The sequence below is a fragment of the Drosophila albomicans genome, chromosome 2R, assembly GCF_009650485.2.
Source record: "Drosophila albomicans strain 15112-1751.03 chromosome 2R, ASM965048v2, whole genome shotgun sequence".
Lineage (NCBI taxonomy): Eukaryota > Metazoa > Arthropoda > Insecta > Diptera > Drosophilidae > Drosophila > Drosophila albomicans.
Window position 1 is genome coordinate 14,513,982 of NC_047631.2, and position 16,569 is coordinate 14,530,550.

Below are 16,569 nucleotides of genomic sequence, written 5' to 3' on the forward strand. Positions count from 1 at the left end.
TTTGCCCGTTGAGCAAAGAGCGAGCAAATAGCCAAGCGCATGAGCAAATGCGTGCGAGAGCGAGACAACGCTATGACTGGGGCGGGCCAACCAGCAAAGTTAGCGGCAACCACCACACACAGCAAGTGCAGCAGAGCAGAGCGGGGTGCGGGTGCCGTGAGGGTTGGCTAACGTTTATTATGGTAGGTTAGGTTCAAACAAGGTGGCAAACAGGCTCGTTAACGTTAACCAAATAGGAAGGAAGCAGCAGCAGCGCTTGCGGCAGCAGCGTCGACGTCGCTGCCGGCGTCAAGCAAAACTCGTTTTACTTGTTTGTTTTGCTTGCTTGCTTGTCGCTTGTTGTTGTTGTTGCTCTGCCAGCGGGGTGACTCCTGGCTTATTTGACTAACAAGCTAAGCGGCACTCGAAGCAGCGACTGAGGCTGAGGCTGAGACAGCGACAGCGACTGAAGCGGCAATTCGTCCGTCGGCATATTTTTGGGCTGCATTTATGAAAAGCGTTTACGCCCGCCAGCACGCGCCCGCTCCCAGCACGGCGATTTTTGCAGAGATCGCATCTCAAAGCGGATTCAGTCAACGGCGTCAGCTCAATTTGTCGAGTCGGTTTTTCTGTCGTCGTCGCGGAAGTCACTAAGCCAAGTTAATTAAACTGCCAACGCAACGCAACGCAACGGAAAACACGCTACGCTCAAAGTTCTGTGTATTTAGTGTGAAGTGTGACAAGAATATAAAAAACAAATCAAATCGATATCAATACCATATTTGAATATTTGCAAAGCAAAGAAGACCAAGTGCAAACAAACTAGTGAAATTTAATTTATTTTATTGTTCAATCTGATCAAATTGGCGCCACTCGCTCTCAACATGTCCAGCCACGAGGAGGATGAGCACGAGCATGAGCACGAGCATGGCGACGATGTGGAGGAGCAGGAAATACACGTCGATGTCGATTCCGATTCGCGAATGTCATGCGGCAGCGGCTCCGATGTGGATATGGATGGTGGCAGTTGCTACGACGAATCCGAAACGCCACTCAGGTAACATAACATAACACATCATTGAATACAATAGTTGAACTAAAAGTTTAATCATTGTTCTGCCCGTTGTGCTATTCATAATTTTAATCTTTAAATGCTTTGATGGCACCACAAAATGTTATTCTTTATGGCCTAAACATTCTGTGTGCCAAGACAAAGACTTCTATTGTCCGATGCTAACAAGCTGGCAATTGATGGGGGCCCAACTCTTTTTTGAGCCACTTTCATTCATATCACGGCTTTAGACCAATTTTTTTGGCTTTGGCGTGAACAAACCTCTTAAACACTAATAAATTGCCGCAGCGAAGCCAAATGAAACTCCCTGAATTGACAGACAAAAGCAGGTAGGAAATTTGAAGTTTGTAGAGAATTGAGAACTGAGAACTGAGATCGGAGTATTGGGAATTGAGTCTGGGTCGGCGATAAAATGCACATTAGCAAGGCGCCAAAAAGCGCGCTCTGATAACAATTCCCAAATGGGCTTAAACGAGTTCCTCACCACACAATGCCACAGTCGGCGGCCAAAGCATATTGGATTAACATTTTAATAGAGCAAGCTATAAAAACGCCATAAAAATCGAAACTTTAAGGAATGTCGCGAGAGAAAGATTGAGGGAGAATAGCGTACCTTATGTTTAAATGTTTAATAACAAGTTTTTCTTTTTGTTGTAAATAAAATTTTTAAGTTTTCGAAAGTGTCGATTTAAATTTTGTAAAAAAATTAAATATCGATCGTGACTCGTTTCGAGCGCCTCTTGACGTCTTGCTATGATTTATAGAATCCAAATAAAATGCGTCTAGCATTTGCATAATTACTTAATTTGCCAACACGTCAGCGTATTGCGTATACGCCGCGTACAACAGCTGCAAACATGATTTCTGCGTGTTGCGCGTTTATCAGTCTGAGAGATCAAAGTAAATAGCAACTACTTTTGCTCGACAATAGCGTGGGCATATTGGTCTCGACTGGTCTCGAAATGCCATTCGCAAGCATTAATTAATAATTTGTTCTGGCGATGTTTGCTTATCGTGCGACACTTTTAATATTAATGAGCCAACAACAACAACAACAACTACAATCATTTCTTTTTTTACAGCGAATCACTGCAGTCGGAACAGACACGCTCCTCGTCCAGCGAGAATCTGCCCTTCAGCATATCCCGGCTGCTCTCCAAACCCTTCGAGACCAACAACAACAACAACAACAGCAGCAATAATAACAACAGCAGCAATATACAAAGCAGCAGCCCCAACAACAACAACAACAACAGCGCCGTCGATGACAAAGAGCTGCAGGCAGACGATCAGGATTTGGCTGCCTACAAACTGGCCACCAGCATTGCGAACTCAACCTACGGCAGCGCCGCCGCTCTCTACACATATCCGCATCTTTATCCGTCGGCAGCCGCCGCTGCCGCTGGCCATGTGCTGCGAGTGCCACCGCAGCGCACACCGCTAACCTGGGCACTTCCGCCTCTGCATCATGCGGCGTTGGCGCATCAGGCGGTCAAGGATCGACTGGCAGGTGAGCTAACATATTCTCTACCCTCAACCCCAACCCCAGCTCCAAAGAGAACAAAAAACTCAACCCCAAAGCAAAGCAATTCGTATTCGAAGTTCATGCTGTGATTGGGCCATGTTTGCGCTCTCTTTATGAGCTGCTTCCAACGGTAGCAACTCCGCAAACACAAGCTACACTCGCTACTGTTTCGATTTGGCCAAGTGCCTTGGGCCATGATTACCATGTGGCACGCACACGAATGCGAATGCGACTGAGAGTGCGAGTGCGAGAGTGCGGCTTATTAAAGTCTTGTTCTGGCCAGGCTAATAAGCGCGATCAGAGAAGTCTTTTAAGCCAACATGCCTGTCGGCATGTCATTCGTAAGCACAACTACAAACTCTATCTATGTGTGTGTGTGTGTGTGTGTGTGTGGGGTCTGCCAAAGCTGTAGCTGAAGCTGAAGCTGGCCCTAAAGTATAAAAACATGTTTGCCTTCAAATGCGCAATCGCAGCTTAAGTTAAAAAAAAGCAGAACTTTACGCTGCGCCACCGCCCAGAAGCGAAGCGATCGCAACGCATTTGCATATGCCGCTCAACTCAGTGGCATCCACAGTCTGCATCCTCTGGGCTGCGATTTGCGTTGAGCTTGAGCTGCGGCTTTTGTTAATTTGTTTACATTATGAGCTTCACTTGTAGCTACAAGCGGCATTCGCAGCGCGAGCCGCTTAAATAATGAGCTCGCGTTGATTTTATTACGCCTCCTTTGGCCCAAGCTTTGCTTTATCAGCTGTCCCTACTCAGTCATATTTAGGCAACCCAAAAAAGAAAAAAAAAAAAAAACAGAAAGCTGCTTAACTAAGGATCGCTTGCGATTGGCATTTGCGATTGCGACAGTGGCTGAAAACTTTTGCTTTTATGGCCAACATCCGCTACTTGCCGTCGGTCTTTCAGTTATTTTAATGAGCTGGTTTACATGACTTTTTAATTTCGCGCTGTGCCCCGAAAAGGAATTAATTACACATTGGGCGGTCGCTGGACTCAACCTGGGGACAAGAACGAAAGCCCTGCCAGCGAGTTGTGGACTCTTATTTATCACCACATACCACACTTCAATGTGAGGCGGCCAACTGACATGGTCAGCTTTTAATTAGCCAGGAGAGTGCCTAGTAGAACCTGGCCACACTTATGAGACAGACACTCCACTCCACTCCACTCCACTCAACTCAGCGATCTTTTGACCAGTTTCGTTTTGTCAACATCTTCGTCAGCGTCTCTCGAGTGTGTGTGTGTTGTTGTGTGTTTGTGGTGTGTCGCTTGAGTTGCTGATAAGCTGGCGCCTTGGCTTTTTTCATTAACAAGACAAACGAGCGAGCAACGGTCTGACTCTGCACCCGTAACAAACTGACCCTTGCCTGCCTTCTTATGATCCCCCCTCCTCTCCTCAGGCTGCACTGCACTGCATTGTAGCGCCATATGATTAATAACCATTGCATGTTAATTGGAATGCTGTTGCTCTTGCTGACAGCCGGCGCAGCAGGAGCCAATTATTTTTCGGTTCTTTGGGGTCAACCACAGCCCTTTATGCCAATTTGCCAAATAGCCAAAAATGTGCACTCAAAACTATTACTCGAATATATGTACACACATATGTATATTCCAGTAGCTCTTGACTCTTAAGTTTTTTGGCAAGGAAAAAAGGTCAAAAGTGTAGATACTTGATAGCTGACGCATATTGCGCATACGCCTGGTGTGGTTCAAAAACTCTGACTGCGATTCACACTGACTTCGGCCTTAGCCACAGGCGCCATCAATAATGCATGCTAAAAGCTTTTAGCATTATTTTACGTATTTTGGGAAAGCAGTTTACAGGCAGTCGCTGCCACAGCCACAGCCACAGCCCACAGACAGGTTGAGAGTATCTTTAAGATACGCCAAAGAACTGAGCCAAAAACATCATAAATAAGCACAGCATGGGAAGCGTTGGTAAGCCATAAAATTATGCTTACGCGCTCCTTACTCGCATCCCCAACGAATCCTTTAAGGATATGAGTGGTGCTGCTTATGTGGTGCGATAAATGGCTTTTTATTGAAATTGATATTGCTTGAAATATTCAAATGGTTCGCCAATCCCAATCCACAAGATGCGATATTTACGCCACACACACACACCATCTAAGGTTGCTTTTGGGCGCATATTTCAAAAGGGGTTTCTGCGGAAAAGTGGCAATAAAAAACATGATTTGTCAGTTTAACACCCGCCATAGATTCTGGCATTGAGCACTTTTCAATTGAAGTGCAAAATTCGTTCATCTCAAGGGTTGAAATCTATTGCCAGGAAGTGGCTCAGGGATGTGTTAAGCTTCGATTTTTATGGCCAGAAGCATATTGGGAATGAGTTTCTGGAAAGTAAATATGAAGTTCTTAAAATTATAGTCAGATTTTGCCATCAATTATTTGACTTCCTCTTATTCCTAATGTAATATTATTTACGTTCAGTTTAAAGAAAAATTTAAATGACTTTAAAATAAGTATCATAATTTATCTAAATTGACAATGCTATTTCTTTTATATACTACTCAATAAATTATTCATAGTTTTCTATATTTAGAAACTAAACATCATTTAATTTTGGTATTCAATATGGAATTTTGTATTTTTTCTATCGTCAAATTTCATAAGTTGTACTTAACCTTGTTTTGAGATATGAATTAAAACGTGCAAGGTTTTCTGCATAAATTAATAGTATATGAGATATTTTAATTAAATAAACAATAAATATTGGTGTCTCAAAATTCGCTAATTTAATAATTTAAAAAATAAATACATCATAAATTCACATAAAAAATGTTAAATAGAATTGTGTATATCAGAAATAGGCATTTTCAAGATTATATAATAAATTGTTTTGATTATTTTTTAAAACATTTGCAACAATGTTTAAAAGACATAATACGCAAATTTTGCATTTGTTTGCATGCAAAAGAAACTTGAGTCATCGTACTGTGTTGCAGCGAAAAGACCGTCTAGGTTTTTATCGTGTTCTTCAAATTGCTGTTCAAATGGCTGTGGCAAATAAATTTCGCCAGAATATTCACAAGCTCATGTCTGACTTATCGCATGACCCCAGTGACGATGGTCAAGCCGGTTCCCCAGTTGAACAGTTGCCCAGTTGAGCAGTTGTCAGTTGTCACCAACCGACGACCAACGACATCGTTTCAATATTTCTTGTTGTTGTTGTGTGTGTGTTTTTTTTTGGTGACCACTGCGCTTATCGCACATAATAAACAACAACACGCACGCTATGGCAAAGTAAGTCGACTGGCAGGAATTTTAAAAGGTTCAGCGCCAGCGCCAACGCCAGCAGCAGCAGCAACAACAGCAGACCACAGCAGCAACAACAGCACCGAGCGCCCGCACCCATTAAGGCAGCGCCAGCGTCTGGGTTCGAGTTGCAGTCGAGACACTGGGTCACATACAATAGTCTATATATATAACGATACTATATAGGCGAGTTGAGAACTACGCATCCTAGGAAGCCGCAACTTTATGACTCAACCAGGCACGGAAGTTGACAGAATGAAATTGATGTCGCGTGCGTCTGTCTAGAAGACGGACTCGAGTCTTGGTCTTCGTCTTCGTATTCGTCTGCTTCTAGCATGATAAAGGTACGATCTCGACCTCAGGCTGCGGCAATTAGGCGCTTAGACGCTTAGCGGTGCGAGTCACTGACTCTTAAGGGCTGGCACAGTCCAAATTGATTTCACAGCGTGCCGCGAGGGAGTGTGGGACAGGTAGAGGCGGGTCGCTAAGGTCGCTAAGTAGCAATATATGTCCATACAGGTGCCTGGCTCTTTTTTCTTTGTTACCGGAAGCAAATATCGGAAATTGCTTGTTATCTGAGTAGGAATTTATTGTTTGCTAATTGCTTGCGAGGACACACCGAGTCACAATGAAGTGAAAGTGCAATTAGCTGCAACTACTTAACTATATCTATTTAATATTTTTGACTCTGCCTTTGTTTTACAGCTGCATTTCCCATTGCCCGTCGCATCGGACATCCCTATCAGAATCGCACGCCGCCCAAGCGAAAAAAGCCGCGCACATCCTTCACACGCATCCAGGTGGCCGAGCTGGAGAAACGCTTTCACAAACAAAAGTATCTCGCATCTGCGGAGCGAGCTGCTCTCGCCCGTGGCCTCAAGATGACCGATGCTCAGGTGAAGACGTGGTTCCAAAATAGACGCACCAAATGGAGGTAAGCAACAAAAATAGCAACTCACAAAAAAATAAAATCGATTGTATACAACCGCTACCCATATCCAAAGTGATGACAGGTAGTTAAGCCCCAACTCCAACTGCTGTCTGTCTTTAAACTACAAAATCTACAAAAGCCTTTCGCACTAAAAAATAGCAGTACAAAAAAAAAGAACGAAAGAAAAGCGTGCCTTTCAAGCTGGGGGTAAAAGGTTTATTCATTATGCATGAGCACATTAAATGAAAAAGCTCTGCCAGCAACGCCTGTTCCAACCCCCAACCCCCAACTCTTCGCTAGGGGTTGCTATAATCGTGGGGGTGGATTCATTTGCTATCTGCACCAGACCGAATAGCCCTTTGTAGCGTCAACTAATAATGAGCCCGGGCTTCTATTAGCCGTGCTTGCTTGCTAAATATATCCACAAAATGGCCGCTATAAAAATATAAAGTTGTTCAACAAAGTGTGAGAGAAAAAGTTGGTGAAAAGAGTTTAAATTAGTTAACGGCGAAGATTATAAAACAAGAACTCAAAGCATATTATTATGATGAAAGCTTTCCTAACTGTTTTGTATACTTTGAAGTGTCATTAAATGGGTTCAAATAGGTTATGAAAATAAACAAATAATAGTAATTTAGCATTCATTAGAAAGTTGTTTACTGATCAACCAAAAATAAATAGTTACATTTTTTGTGAATATTATTTTGTGTAATTACGAACTGGACTTGGACACTAAATTTTAAATAATCGATAAATAATGACAGATGGCCATTTAATAAGCTACAAAGCGCACGATTGAAATAATATCTAAACAATTTCAACAAATATTGAAGCTTGACGCGCCATTAATTAAGCCAAACTGTACTCGCATGTACTTGGTACATAAGTATTTAAGCATATTTGAATGTAAATACATTTGAATCATGAAACTTTTACTTAGCACGCATAGAAGTACATATAAAGGCTGCCATCTGTTGGTTATCATTTTGATTTATAGCGATGGCAATGCAAATGGCAATTAACGACTACAACTCGGAGCTTGCGCAGCCTTATCAGACGTATAAGCTACCCTACAAATAAATGAACAAGTCACGCGCTTGTTTGTCTCTAATTTAATGAGGCATTGATGCGTTGAATGCGTTCGCATTTGCGTGTCTCAAATTGTTTTCTATTTTATTATTAACATTAGAATACTACAACTATATATGTACATATACACAAAATACTCACACGTATTTCTGTATATAATGCAAACACTTTATGTGACTGAGCCAAGTTCTTGGCCAAGGCGAACCCAAGAGTCTCTATCGCCCATAGGCGCTAATTGCCGCTTAGCCATAGTCTGTCCCAGGCCGACAATGGCTCTGCCTCTCTCTTGGCTAGCTTATCAGCCATTTTGAGCCTATTTTAGCTCATAAAAATTAATGATGTAAAACGCAATTTTGTTAACGGCAATGGCCACGGCTCGTTTGGGGCTAAGTGAAATGGCAACGGCATAATACACAGAAACGCCATGATTATTATTACGTTGTGTATAGCTCGTAAATATAAGTATACTTATGTACGACGAGTATATGAATGCATAATTGCTTTAATGCAGTCTCAAAACTGTTTGCCAAGTAATTTAAATAATGAACTGCGTCCAACATGGCGTATGAGTTATGCGGCCGAGGCACAAAGATTGCTTAATGTGTTTATTTTTTGCTTTTGTATTTTCTTACTCATTTTAATACAAATAAATTGCAACCTGTTTTGCTGGGGGCTTTTAAATGTTTCGATTGCTCACAGCAACAGCAACAAGAGCAATAACAACAACATAAATAATTAATAATTAACAAACAAAGTGCGAGTCTGAAGACTGAGCAATTGAATGAAGCTTGTAGCCTGTCAGTCCGACAATGTGTTTAGCAAAACGTCAAGTAAAAAAACGAGAAAAGAAAAAACAAACAAAAAAACGACGCAGAGCAAAAGGCAGATGGCAGAGAGCAAAGAAACGAAAAGAATATAAAAAATGGCTTGTCATTGCATACTTTTTGACGCTTCGCCCCCAAAACAAATGACGCCGTCTAACTGTTGTCTGACAAAGTCCTGGCCAAGTGAACATCCCGAAGATATATTAGACATCGAGTTATAATATTTTACTGCTGTTATATTAGACAAGTTATAACAATTTGCTAAGCCGCCTCTTAAAATTAAGTCAATCAATTAAATAATTCTTTGGCATAACTTGTTACTAAAATAAACCTACTTTGAAAATAATTTAAGTGGTTCATTCTCCAACAACTCTCCAGGTATTCAGTATATTTAAAATGAACAGCAAGAACACAACAACCTTTCTTAATGCCTGTAGAGTGCACAGCTTGATATGGGATTATTCCCGGCTAAAACAAGGCAACTCGCTGTTATTTTGGGGCTACTGTCTGTATAAACGACTGCTTCGAGTTACACTTGCATAACTTAATTAGTTACCGGCACATAAATCAACTTGCCGTTAAACCCTTTTTAATTACATGGCCATGCATCAAAATTGCGCCCCACTCGACGAGATTCGCTTGGCCGAAATCTTAAATTGGAGTACGCAAAACTCACATGAGACACACAGGAAATTAATTGCCTGGCATATGGAAAAGTTTTCTTTGCTGAAAGCTGTCTAATTAAAAATTTACACACACACTCACACACACGCACTCGAATGACAAATGAACTAGAGAAATGTGAGTGCAAGAAGTTGTTGAGCAACTTTAACCGCAAGACGAAAATCAATTTGCCTGAGAGCAAAGTTTTTGTTTTGGGGCATAAGGAAAATCAAATGAAATTAATTACAGCTGTGTTGGCCATTTGTAAATTAACTTTGAAGCTGCTTTTGCTGCTGCCTTATTCGTTTCGGCACGTGGCCTGGCCCAATGCCGAAATGGGCCAGTCCCAAAACAGTAAAAGAAAGAGGGCCGGGCTAAATCTTCGTCTTTTGCAGCAAGTCCCTGAGGAAGCGGCCATGCGACCGGCCAGCCAATTAATGGTCTAGCTAAATTGTTATGTCTTGAAAGATAATTACCAAAGGCCCTTTTTGCTTTTGGCCCACAAAAAAACAAGAAACTAAGTTTTGTGGGCCATGGTTATTTGCTCGTAATTTGTTGACGCTCGTTTGCGGGCGGTGTGTGAAATGATTTTAATTACCGGACCGGAAAACCTGTGAGCAGCTGCTAACAGTGCGACAATTGACTTGCCATTAAATTTGTGGCAACATAAAAGCCCCCTGCATCTCTCTCTCTCTTTCTCCCCATCTCTAACAAACTCTCTCTCTCCTTCCCACACTCGGTGAATCGAGTCGAGCGCAGTCAAGCGATTTATGCGTTGAGCTTTAATAAACATTTTAGCCTAATGTCGAGCCATTATTTATCGTGGCTAAAAACTTTTTTCAGCGCCCCGGCGCCAAAAGACAAACAGTTAACATTTGTAAAGCGTTTGTTGCATTTTCATTTCCATTTCCAAGCTCGTGACTGAAGATAAATTACAGTCGTGCCTCTTGTCTCTTGTCTTCTGTCTCCTGTCTCGTGTCTCTGTCTCTCGAGCCACACACAAAAGAGCAACTGGAATTAGAGTTGCACACACTCAATCACACTCGTACATTTGTTTACTTGTTTTCAGAGTTTTAATCAATTTTCGTTGAATTTTTTATGCGCCAGCTGTAAAAATGTGCTCGCAGATAAAGCATCCAAAATCCCAGAAAGTAAAAGTTAAGCAATTCACTTGAAGCTAAACCGTTGCCCAGACAATTGAGTTGTTGTAGATACGAATATGCATGGGGAGTTAACTTATTGTTGTTTTCATTCCTTGTTGTTGTCGTTGTTGTGCCCAGAGTAATTCAATAAGATATATAACCCTCGATTAACAGTATGTGGGAGTAAGCACTGTGGAACTCTAGCGCTAAGGTTAATTTTCGATGCACAGTCAAACTCTTATATAAAAAAAGCAGAGATTTAAATACTTCTTGCTCTTTATAAGAAAGGTTGTACAAAATACTTTGCATATAATATCTTACAACTTGTAGTAAGTTAATATACTAAAAAGACTAAAATACTAATTAATGCATAGTAATGCTTTGAAATACAAAAAATTATTACCTGTTTCTTATGTTAAGTTGTAAATAATATGAAACAAATAATGTTCGTATTTTAAAATCAACTTTTAGTATATTGAAATACCAAAATACTAAAAATACTGCCAAAATAGATTTTAATATAAATAACAGTTTTTGCAGTCTTGTCTTAAATTCAATTTAAAAACTCAAGACACACTTTTTATTTATAATCATCATTTTAAAACCTTTTCAAAATATTTGAATTTAAATTTGAAATTCCCTTAACAACAGTCTTGTTAACACATTTCTGAGTTCACAAGTTTCAGTATAAGCAGCTCACACTGCGTTGTAATGCATATTTAATAGGTGCGCATTCAAGTTATGTAGTTGTAGTTTGAATGATGACATTGCTGATGAAAGCCTTAATGATAGCATATTAAACTATATTATAATCATGACATGTGTGTGTCCCACACACACACAACACACACACAGATACTAATGAGTAAGGTATTTACGTAGTAAGTGTAATTACGGGACAAACTTTCGTATTTACGAGCAACCAGAAGAACTTCATTAGATCATAAAATATTCAATATGGCGCGCGATGGCAATTCAACCCCACCACAGAGGGGGATGGAGAGGAGGGCTACATTATGTGTATGTGTGTGTGTGTGTGAGTTGGGGGATGGCCACAATTAGAGCATAAATGCTGCGCAAACGCGAACCGAAATGGGGATGAGAATGGGAACCATAACGAGACTGGAATTGAGAACGGGAAACTGCGATGTGGGAATGGAAATTGCAACAGAGTTGCAACAGCATAAAGCTCTGAGTGTGTGTGTGTGTGTGTGTGTGTGTATGTGTGTGTGTGTTGCAATTCCAGTTGAACCAAATGAATAATTTAGTGGTAGTTTGGGGCACACAAATTGCCAACGGTTGTTGCAGGTAAAATCCCATTTGAGCGCAAAACATTTAAAATGTAATTTCGAGTCGACTCGAAATTAATTTTCAATAAACAAAAGCACAAAACGGCAGTTCCCCCATTTGCGTATAATTGCGCCAGGGATTGTGGATTGTGGATTGGATATGTCGGCATATTTGATTTGATTAGTTTTAAATGGTCTTAACAAGCCGCCCACATAATGACTTGATGAGTTTTTACCTTTACCCCGACAAATTACTTTTCGATAATGAATATGCACATTAGGCGATGCCAGACAATTGATAAATACCCCCAAAATAGTATTAAGTCAATCATAGCTCAATCATAACTCAATCATTTTCTCTACTCTATTTTTTTGCAGACGTCAGACAGCCGAGGAGAGAGAAGCCGAACGTCAAGCGGCCAATCGCCTGATGCTTTCCCTACAGGCGGAGGCCATTAGCAAAGGATTCGCACCGCCCGCGGCTCCGCTCAGCTCTCAAACTGGGGTCAATGGCGCTCCGCTGGCTGCGCTTCATGGTCTGCAGCCGTGGGCGGAGGCGTCGCATGCAGCGGGCTGCTAATCGTCTACAAACCTAGCATATGTCGCATAGTCTATAAGGTTTATTTGTGATAAAGTTTGCTTTGTAAATACAGTTGAAGTAATGCAGTTCTGCTACAATTTGTAAATATTTAGCTATACTTCCTAGATACATCCACACACACACATATATGGTATATATATAAGTATATCTATATACACTAATTATTAAGTTGTCGTCTTAAGTTTATGTAGTTTATGTTTAGTTTTGTAGCGCAGTGTTTCTTTTTCTTCAGTTATTGCATCTCTTAATGCATCTCAAAAAATGTCAACTTCTAAGCATAATTAAAAAACAAACAAAAAGAAGAACAACTTTTAAATATATGGCTTGTATTGTACGTTAGTTTTAAGTCAACTGGCATTACCTAGTATTATAAATGAATAATTAGTAAACATATAAATAACATATGAAAATAAATACACTACGAAATCAAAGAAAAAAAAAAACAAAACAAAACCTGTCTCGATAATTTTATTTATATTGGTGATCCACACCTTGACCGGATATATGTGTTGGCCTAATGAGCTCTTCATCGAATGATATCAGCCATATGCTCAATTCACCAAAAACCAACAACTATTAGAGCTGGAGGATCTGAGAAAAAACTACTGCTACTATAGCAGAATATCAAGCGGCCTTTCATTATAAATATATTATGTGTGTTTTTTGCGCTGCAAAGGCAAAACAAACAGACGCCGCCTGAACAGCAGGTAGTCCCTCCTATACTTAGCCATCGGCCGCCACTCCCGACATCCCTTAAAGTGTTGGCCGCTGTCACATTAGCGTCGACTGCCGTCTTCGACAGTGTTTTCAACTCCTACAAGCTGCACGGTGGTCGCCGCTGCGGAAGTAAACCATTTTCGGCTACAAGTTGAAAGACGGCGCCCACAAAGTTGCAGACGCCGTCGCACAGTGGCACTCAGTTGGCATCCTGTGGCTGAAATACGATACATATTATGAAATTATGATAACAACTAACAAAAATGTATAGAAGGCAAATCAATAAATTGGATTCGTTGAAAGGATTTATTTTTTCGCTAATTTTCGCTAACAGGGAGAGCTACATAAATAAATAAATTTGAAATTTAACAACATTTTTTTATACATACATTCCATACAGAGTTTTTATTGAAAGGAAATTATTACGATCGCTGCTTGAGCAAACGACTCAAAGAAAGTTGAAGGAATTTCTGGCTGTGAAACAAAAAAGAAAGCAAACATGACGCATTAAGGAGTATTGCTCACATTCCATATATAGTTATTTTTATAAGGAAATTGTTATTATCGCTGCATGAGCTAAAAACTCATCAAAAGTTGAATTAAATTCTAACTGTCATAATAAGGAAGTAGCTCGCATTCTATTGAGAGAATTTTTCTAAAGGAAATTAACGCAGCTCAAAATAGTTACAAGTTATTGAGAATTTAAATGAATTGTTTTTTTTCGAAGTTTTATAAAGATTTAAAAAGGAATTTGTTATTATCGTTGGCTGAGATGAATTATAATAGAAAGGGGAATAATTTTCGAATTCAGCTGACATTCCACTGAGAGTTATTAGTTTAATGAAATTATTAAAGTTGTATTAAAGTTGCTTAATCGAGAATTCAATTATTAGTTGAATGTCTTATAAATAAAAACAATAATATGCTTGATAAAGAGAGTTGAGTTTAATTCTGGCTGTTCAATAAGTAAAGGAAGAAGGAATTAAAGAACAATATTTTATTTTTTTCACGTTCCTTGCTGCTTAAGAATTGAAAAATATTGTGACTGTCGAATAAATAAAAGCATATGAAATTAACAAATTATGTGCCAACTTTGCTCAAATTCCTGTTCCACTGTGCATCTTAAGTCGGCGATCAAATGCTCTTTATTCTTGATTGCAACTTCCACAGAGACACCTTTTTAATTTGGCATTGGCCGCCGCCCCTGCCTCATCTCATCATCGTCAAAGCTTCTGTCCGAGAATTGTTGTTGCTGTTGCTGTTGAGATCCTGTGCTGGACTACTTGGAAATTCATATAAATTGCGTTTAATTGGACAATTTTTGGTTTATTTCTTTGTGGCCAGCGGCAGAGAGAATATAACGTATCATATTTTGTATGTAATGAGGATGTTTGGCAATTCGGTTACTTTGTGTCCCGCACATATTGCATGTGGAGCTGGAGATGTGCGCATGTCGTTCTAATTGGTTGCGAGACTGGATCTTTGCTTGGCTCGCCTGGGCTGCAGGTTTGATTGATTATTGAGAGAAGTTGCGGACAGGCACTTGGATTTTGGGGGCAACAATCTATTTGTGTCCACTTAGTGAAATGACAGCCAGCACAGGTCTCTCTCACTCCCTGAATCTCTCTTTCTCTCGCTTGTTCTGCAGCTATCTACGAGTAGTATATCGAACCCTCGAAAGAGTAACAAAAGTTTTTGGCCGAAATTCAGCAAAAAGAAAAGACAAATTGAAAGTGACCAGAAGAGGGTGGTTGCTCTCGCCTCTGTCCAGTCTCGACTTCCAAGTGTCAGAGTTGTAGTGACTGGATATGAAAAATACAAATGAACAGCAATGCGGTTGGTCAACAAGACAGCAACAGTAGCAAGCAGCAGACAGTCGACAGCAGAAGGAGGCGATGCCAACTGAGTGCAGACTCTCTGCACTGGCGACGTCGAGGTGGCAGGATTTCGTGTGAAGCCTCCTGAAGTCCGGCTGCCACGTCAATTTGGATTATGGCAAGATTGAAAGGGATTTAAGTCCGACCAAAGTCAAGCCAAAACTGGGAGCCACATTATGTTCATATAGCAGTGAAACAAAAACGGCAGCAACAAAGCAAAAACCATTTTCAAATTAGTTTTTTAGCCTTTTCAAAGTCATATTTTCATGTTACAATTTTCATGTTAGCATCACAAAATACAATGAGAAAAGTATGAATGGAGCAAACATGGAAAAGAATCAACAAAAGCTTGGGGAATCGCCGACAGCTTTTCAGTCAAGTTGGACAGTTTTTTTTTTTTTTTTTTTTTTTTTTTGCAGGCAGTCACAATGGCAATCACAATGACAGTCACTATGAGCAGCGCACAGTGACAGCAAATAATTAGCGGCCATCATGTAGACATTTAAATTAAATATGAGTCGCTATTCGCTGTATTCGTATTTGTTGCAGCTCTCATTGCTTTTGTGTTCTGGCTGCATTTGATATGGCCGGCTGTGGCACGTCTAGCGTCTAATTATGGTCGTCATTCGGCGGCCTTTCAACCCTCCACATGACAGTCATAAAAAATGTCATAAAGGAAACCATTTTTAACGTAAAAACTAAAGTTAGTACAAGTTGAGCCAACTCGACGTTTAGATACTCTTTTTTTACAAATGACGAGGAGTTTATTCTTCTCAAAACAAAGCAGTTAATTTTCCGACATTTTCAACAAGTAAGAAAGTTACAGTCGAGTGTGCTCGACTGTGAGATACCCGCTACCCATTTTTAATAAAAGCAAATTATTGCGGTATTATTTTTAAAATATACCGAAAATACTACAAAAAATACTATAAATATACCGAGCGGAATATTTGCTATATTAAAATATACCGAAAATACTACAAAAAATACTATAAATATACCGAGCGGAATATTTGCTATATCGATATGGTACCACATTCAAAATATACCATAGACGGCACAATATACCAGATTGTCGGATAAAGCAACTCAGACCCCCAGTAAGAAGGCGTTTTTGCCCATACAAAAGTAATTATTTAATACCTTCCACAATTTTTATCTGATTTTTACGAATCACAACTACTATAGTTGTTATTGTATATACCAAAATTCGCAGTTCTAGCTTTAAATTAACGCTTGCTATTCAATTGTTTTGATTTACGGGGGCGGAAGGGGGTGTGGCAAAAATTTAAAACAAACTTGATCTGCGTGCAAACATAACAAATGCTGTCGACAAAAAATTATAGCTCTATCTCTTATAGTCTCTGAGATCTAGGTGTTCATACGGACAGACGGACAGACACACAGACGGGCAGACGGACATGGCTAGATCGTCTCGGCTGTTGACGCTGATCAAGAATATATATACTTTAAATTTAAATTTTCAAATTCATTTAATTTATTACATTTCTATGTTACTTTTTCAATAAAATGCTTTTTCATAAGGAGCTTATTATAACACGTCCCCATAAGCTAAAA

The 16,569-nt window shown here is 40.0% G+C and overlaps 1 protein-coding gene across 1 annotated transcript; it reads left to right on the top strand.

The window, feature by feature from the left end:
- The first annotated feature begins 497 nt into the window (after window positions 1-497).
- LOC117574964 (T-cell leukemia homeobox protein 3) lies at window positions 498-12,520 on the top strand. Its single transcript, XM_034259027.2, has 4 exons — window positions 498-1,036; window positions 2,134-2,561; window positions 6,564-6,792; window positions 12,175-12,520. The coding sequence occupies exons 1-4, from the start codon at window positions 864-866 to the stop codon at window positions 12,374-12,376; spliced, it is 1,032 nt and encodes a 343-aa protein (XP_034114918.1). The 5' UTR covers window positions 498-863; the 3' UTR covers window positions 12,377-12,520.
- The last annotated feature ends 4,049 nt before the right edge of the window (window positions 12,521-16,569 follow it).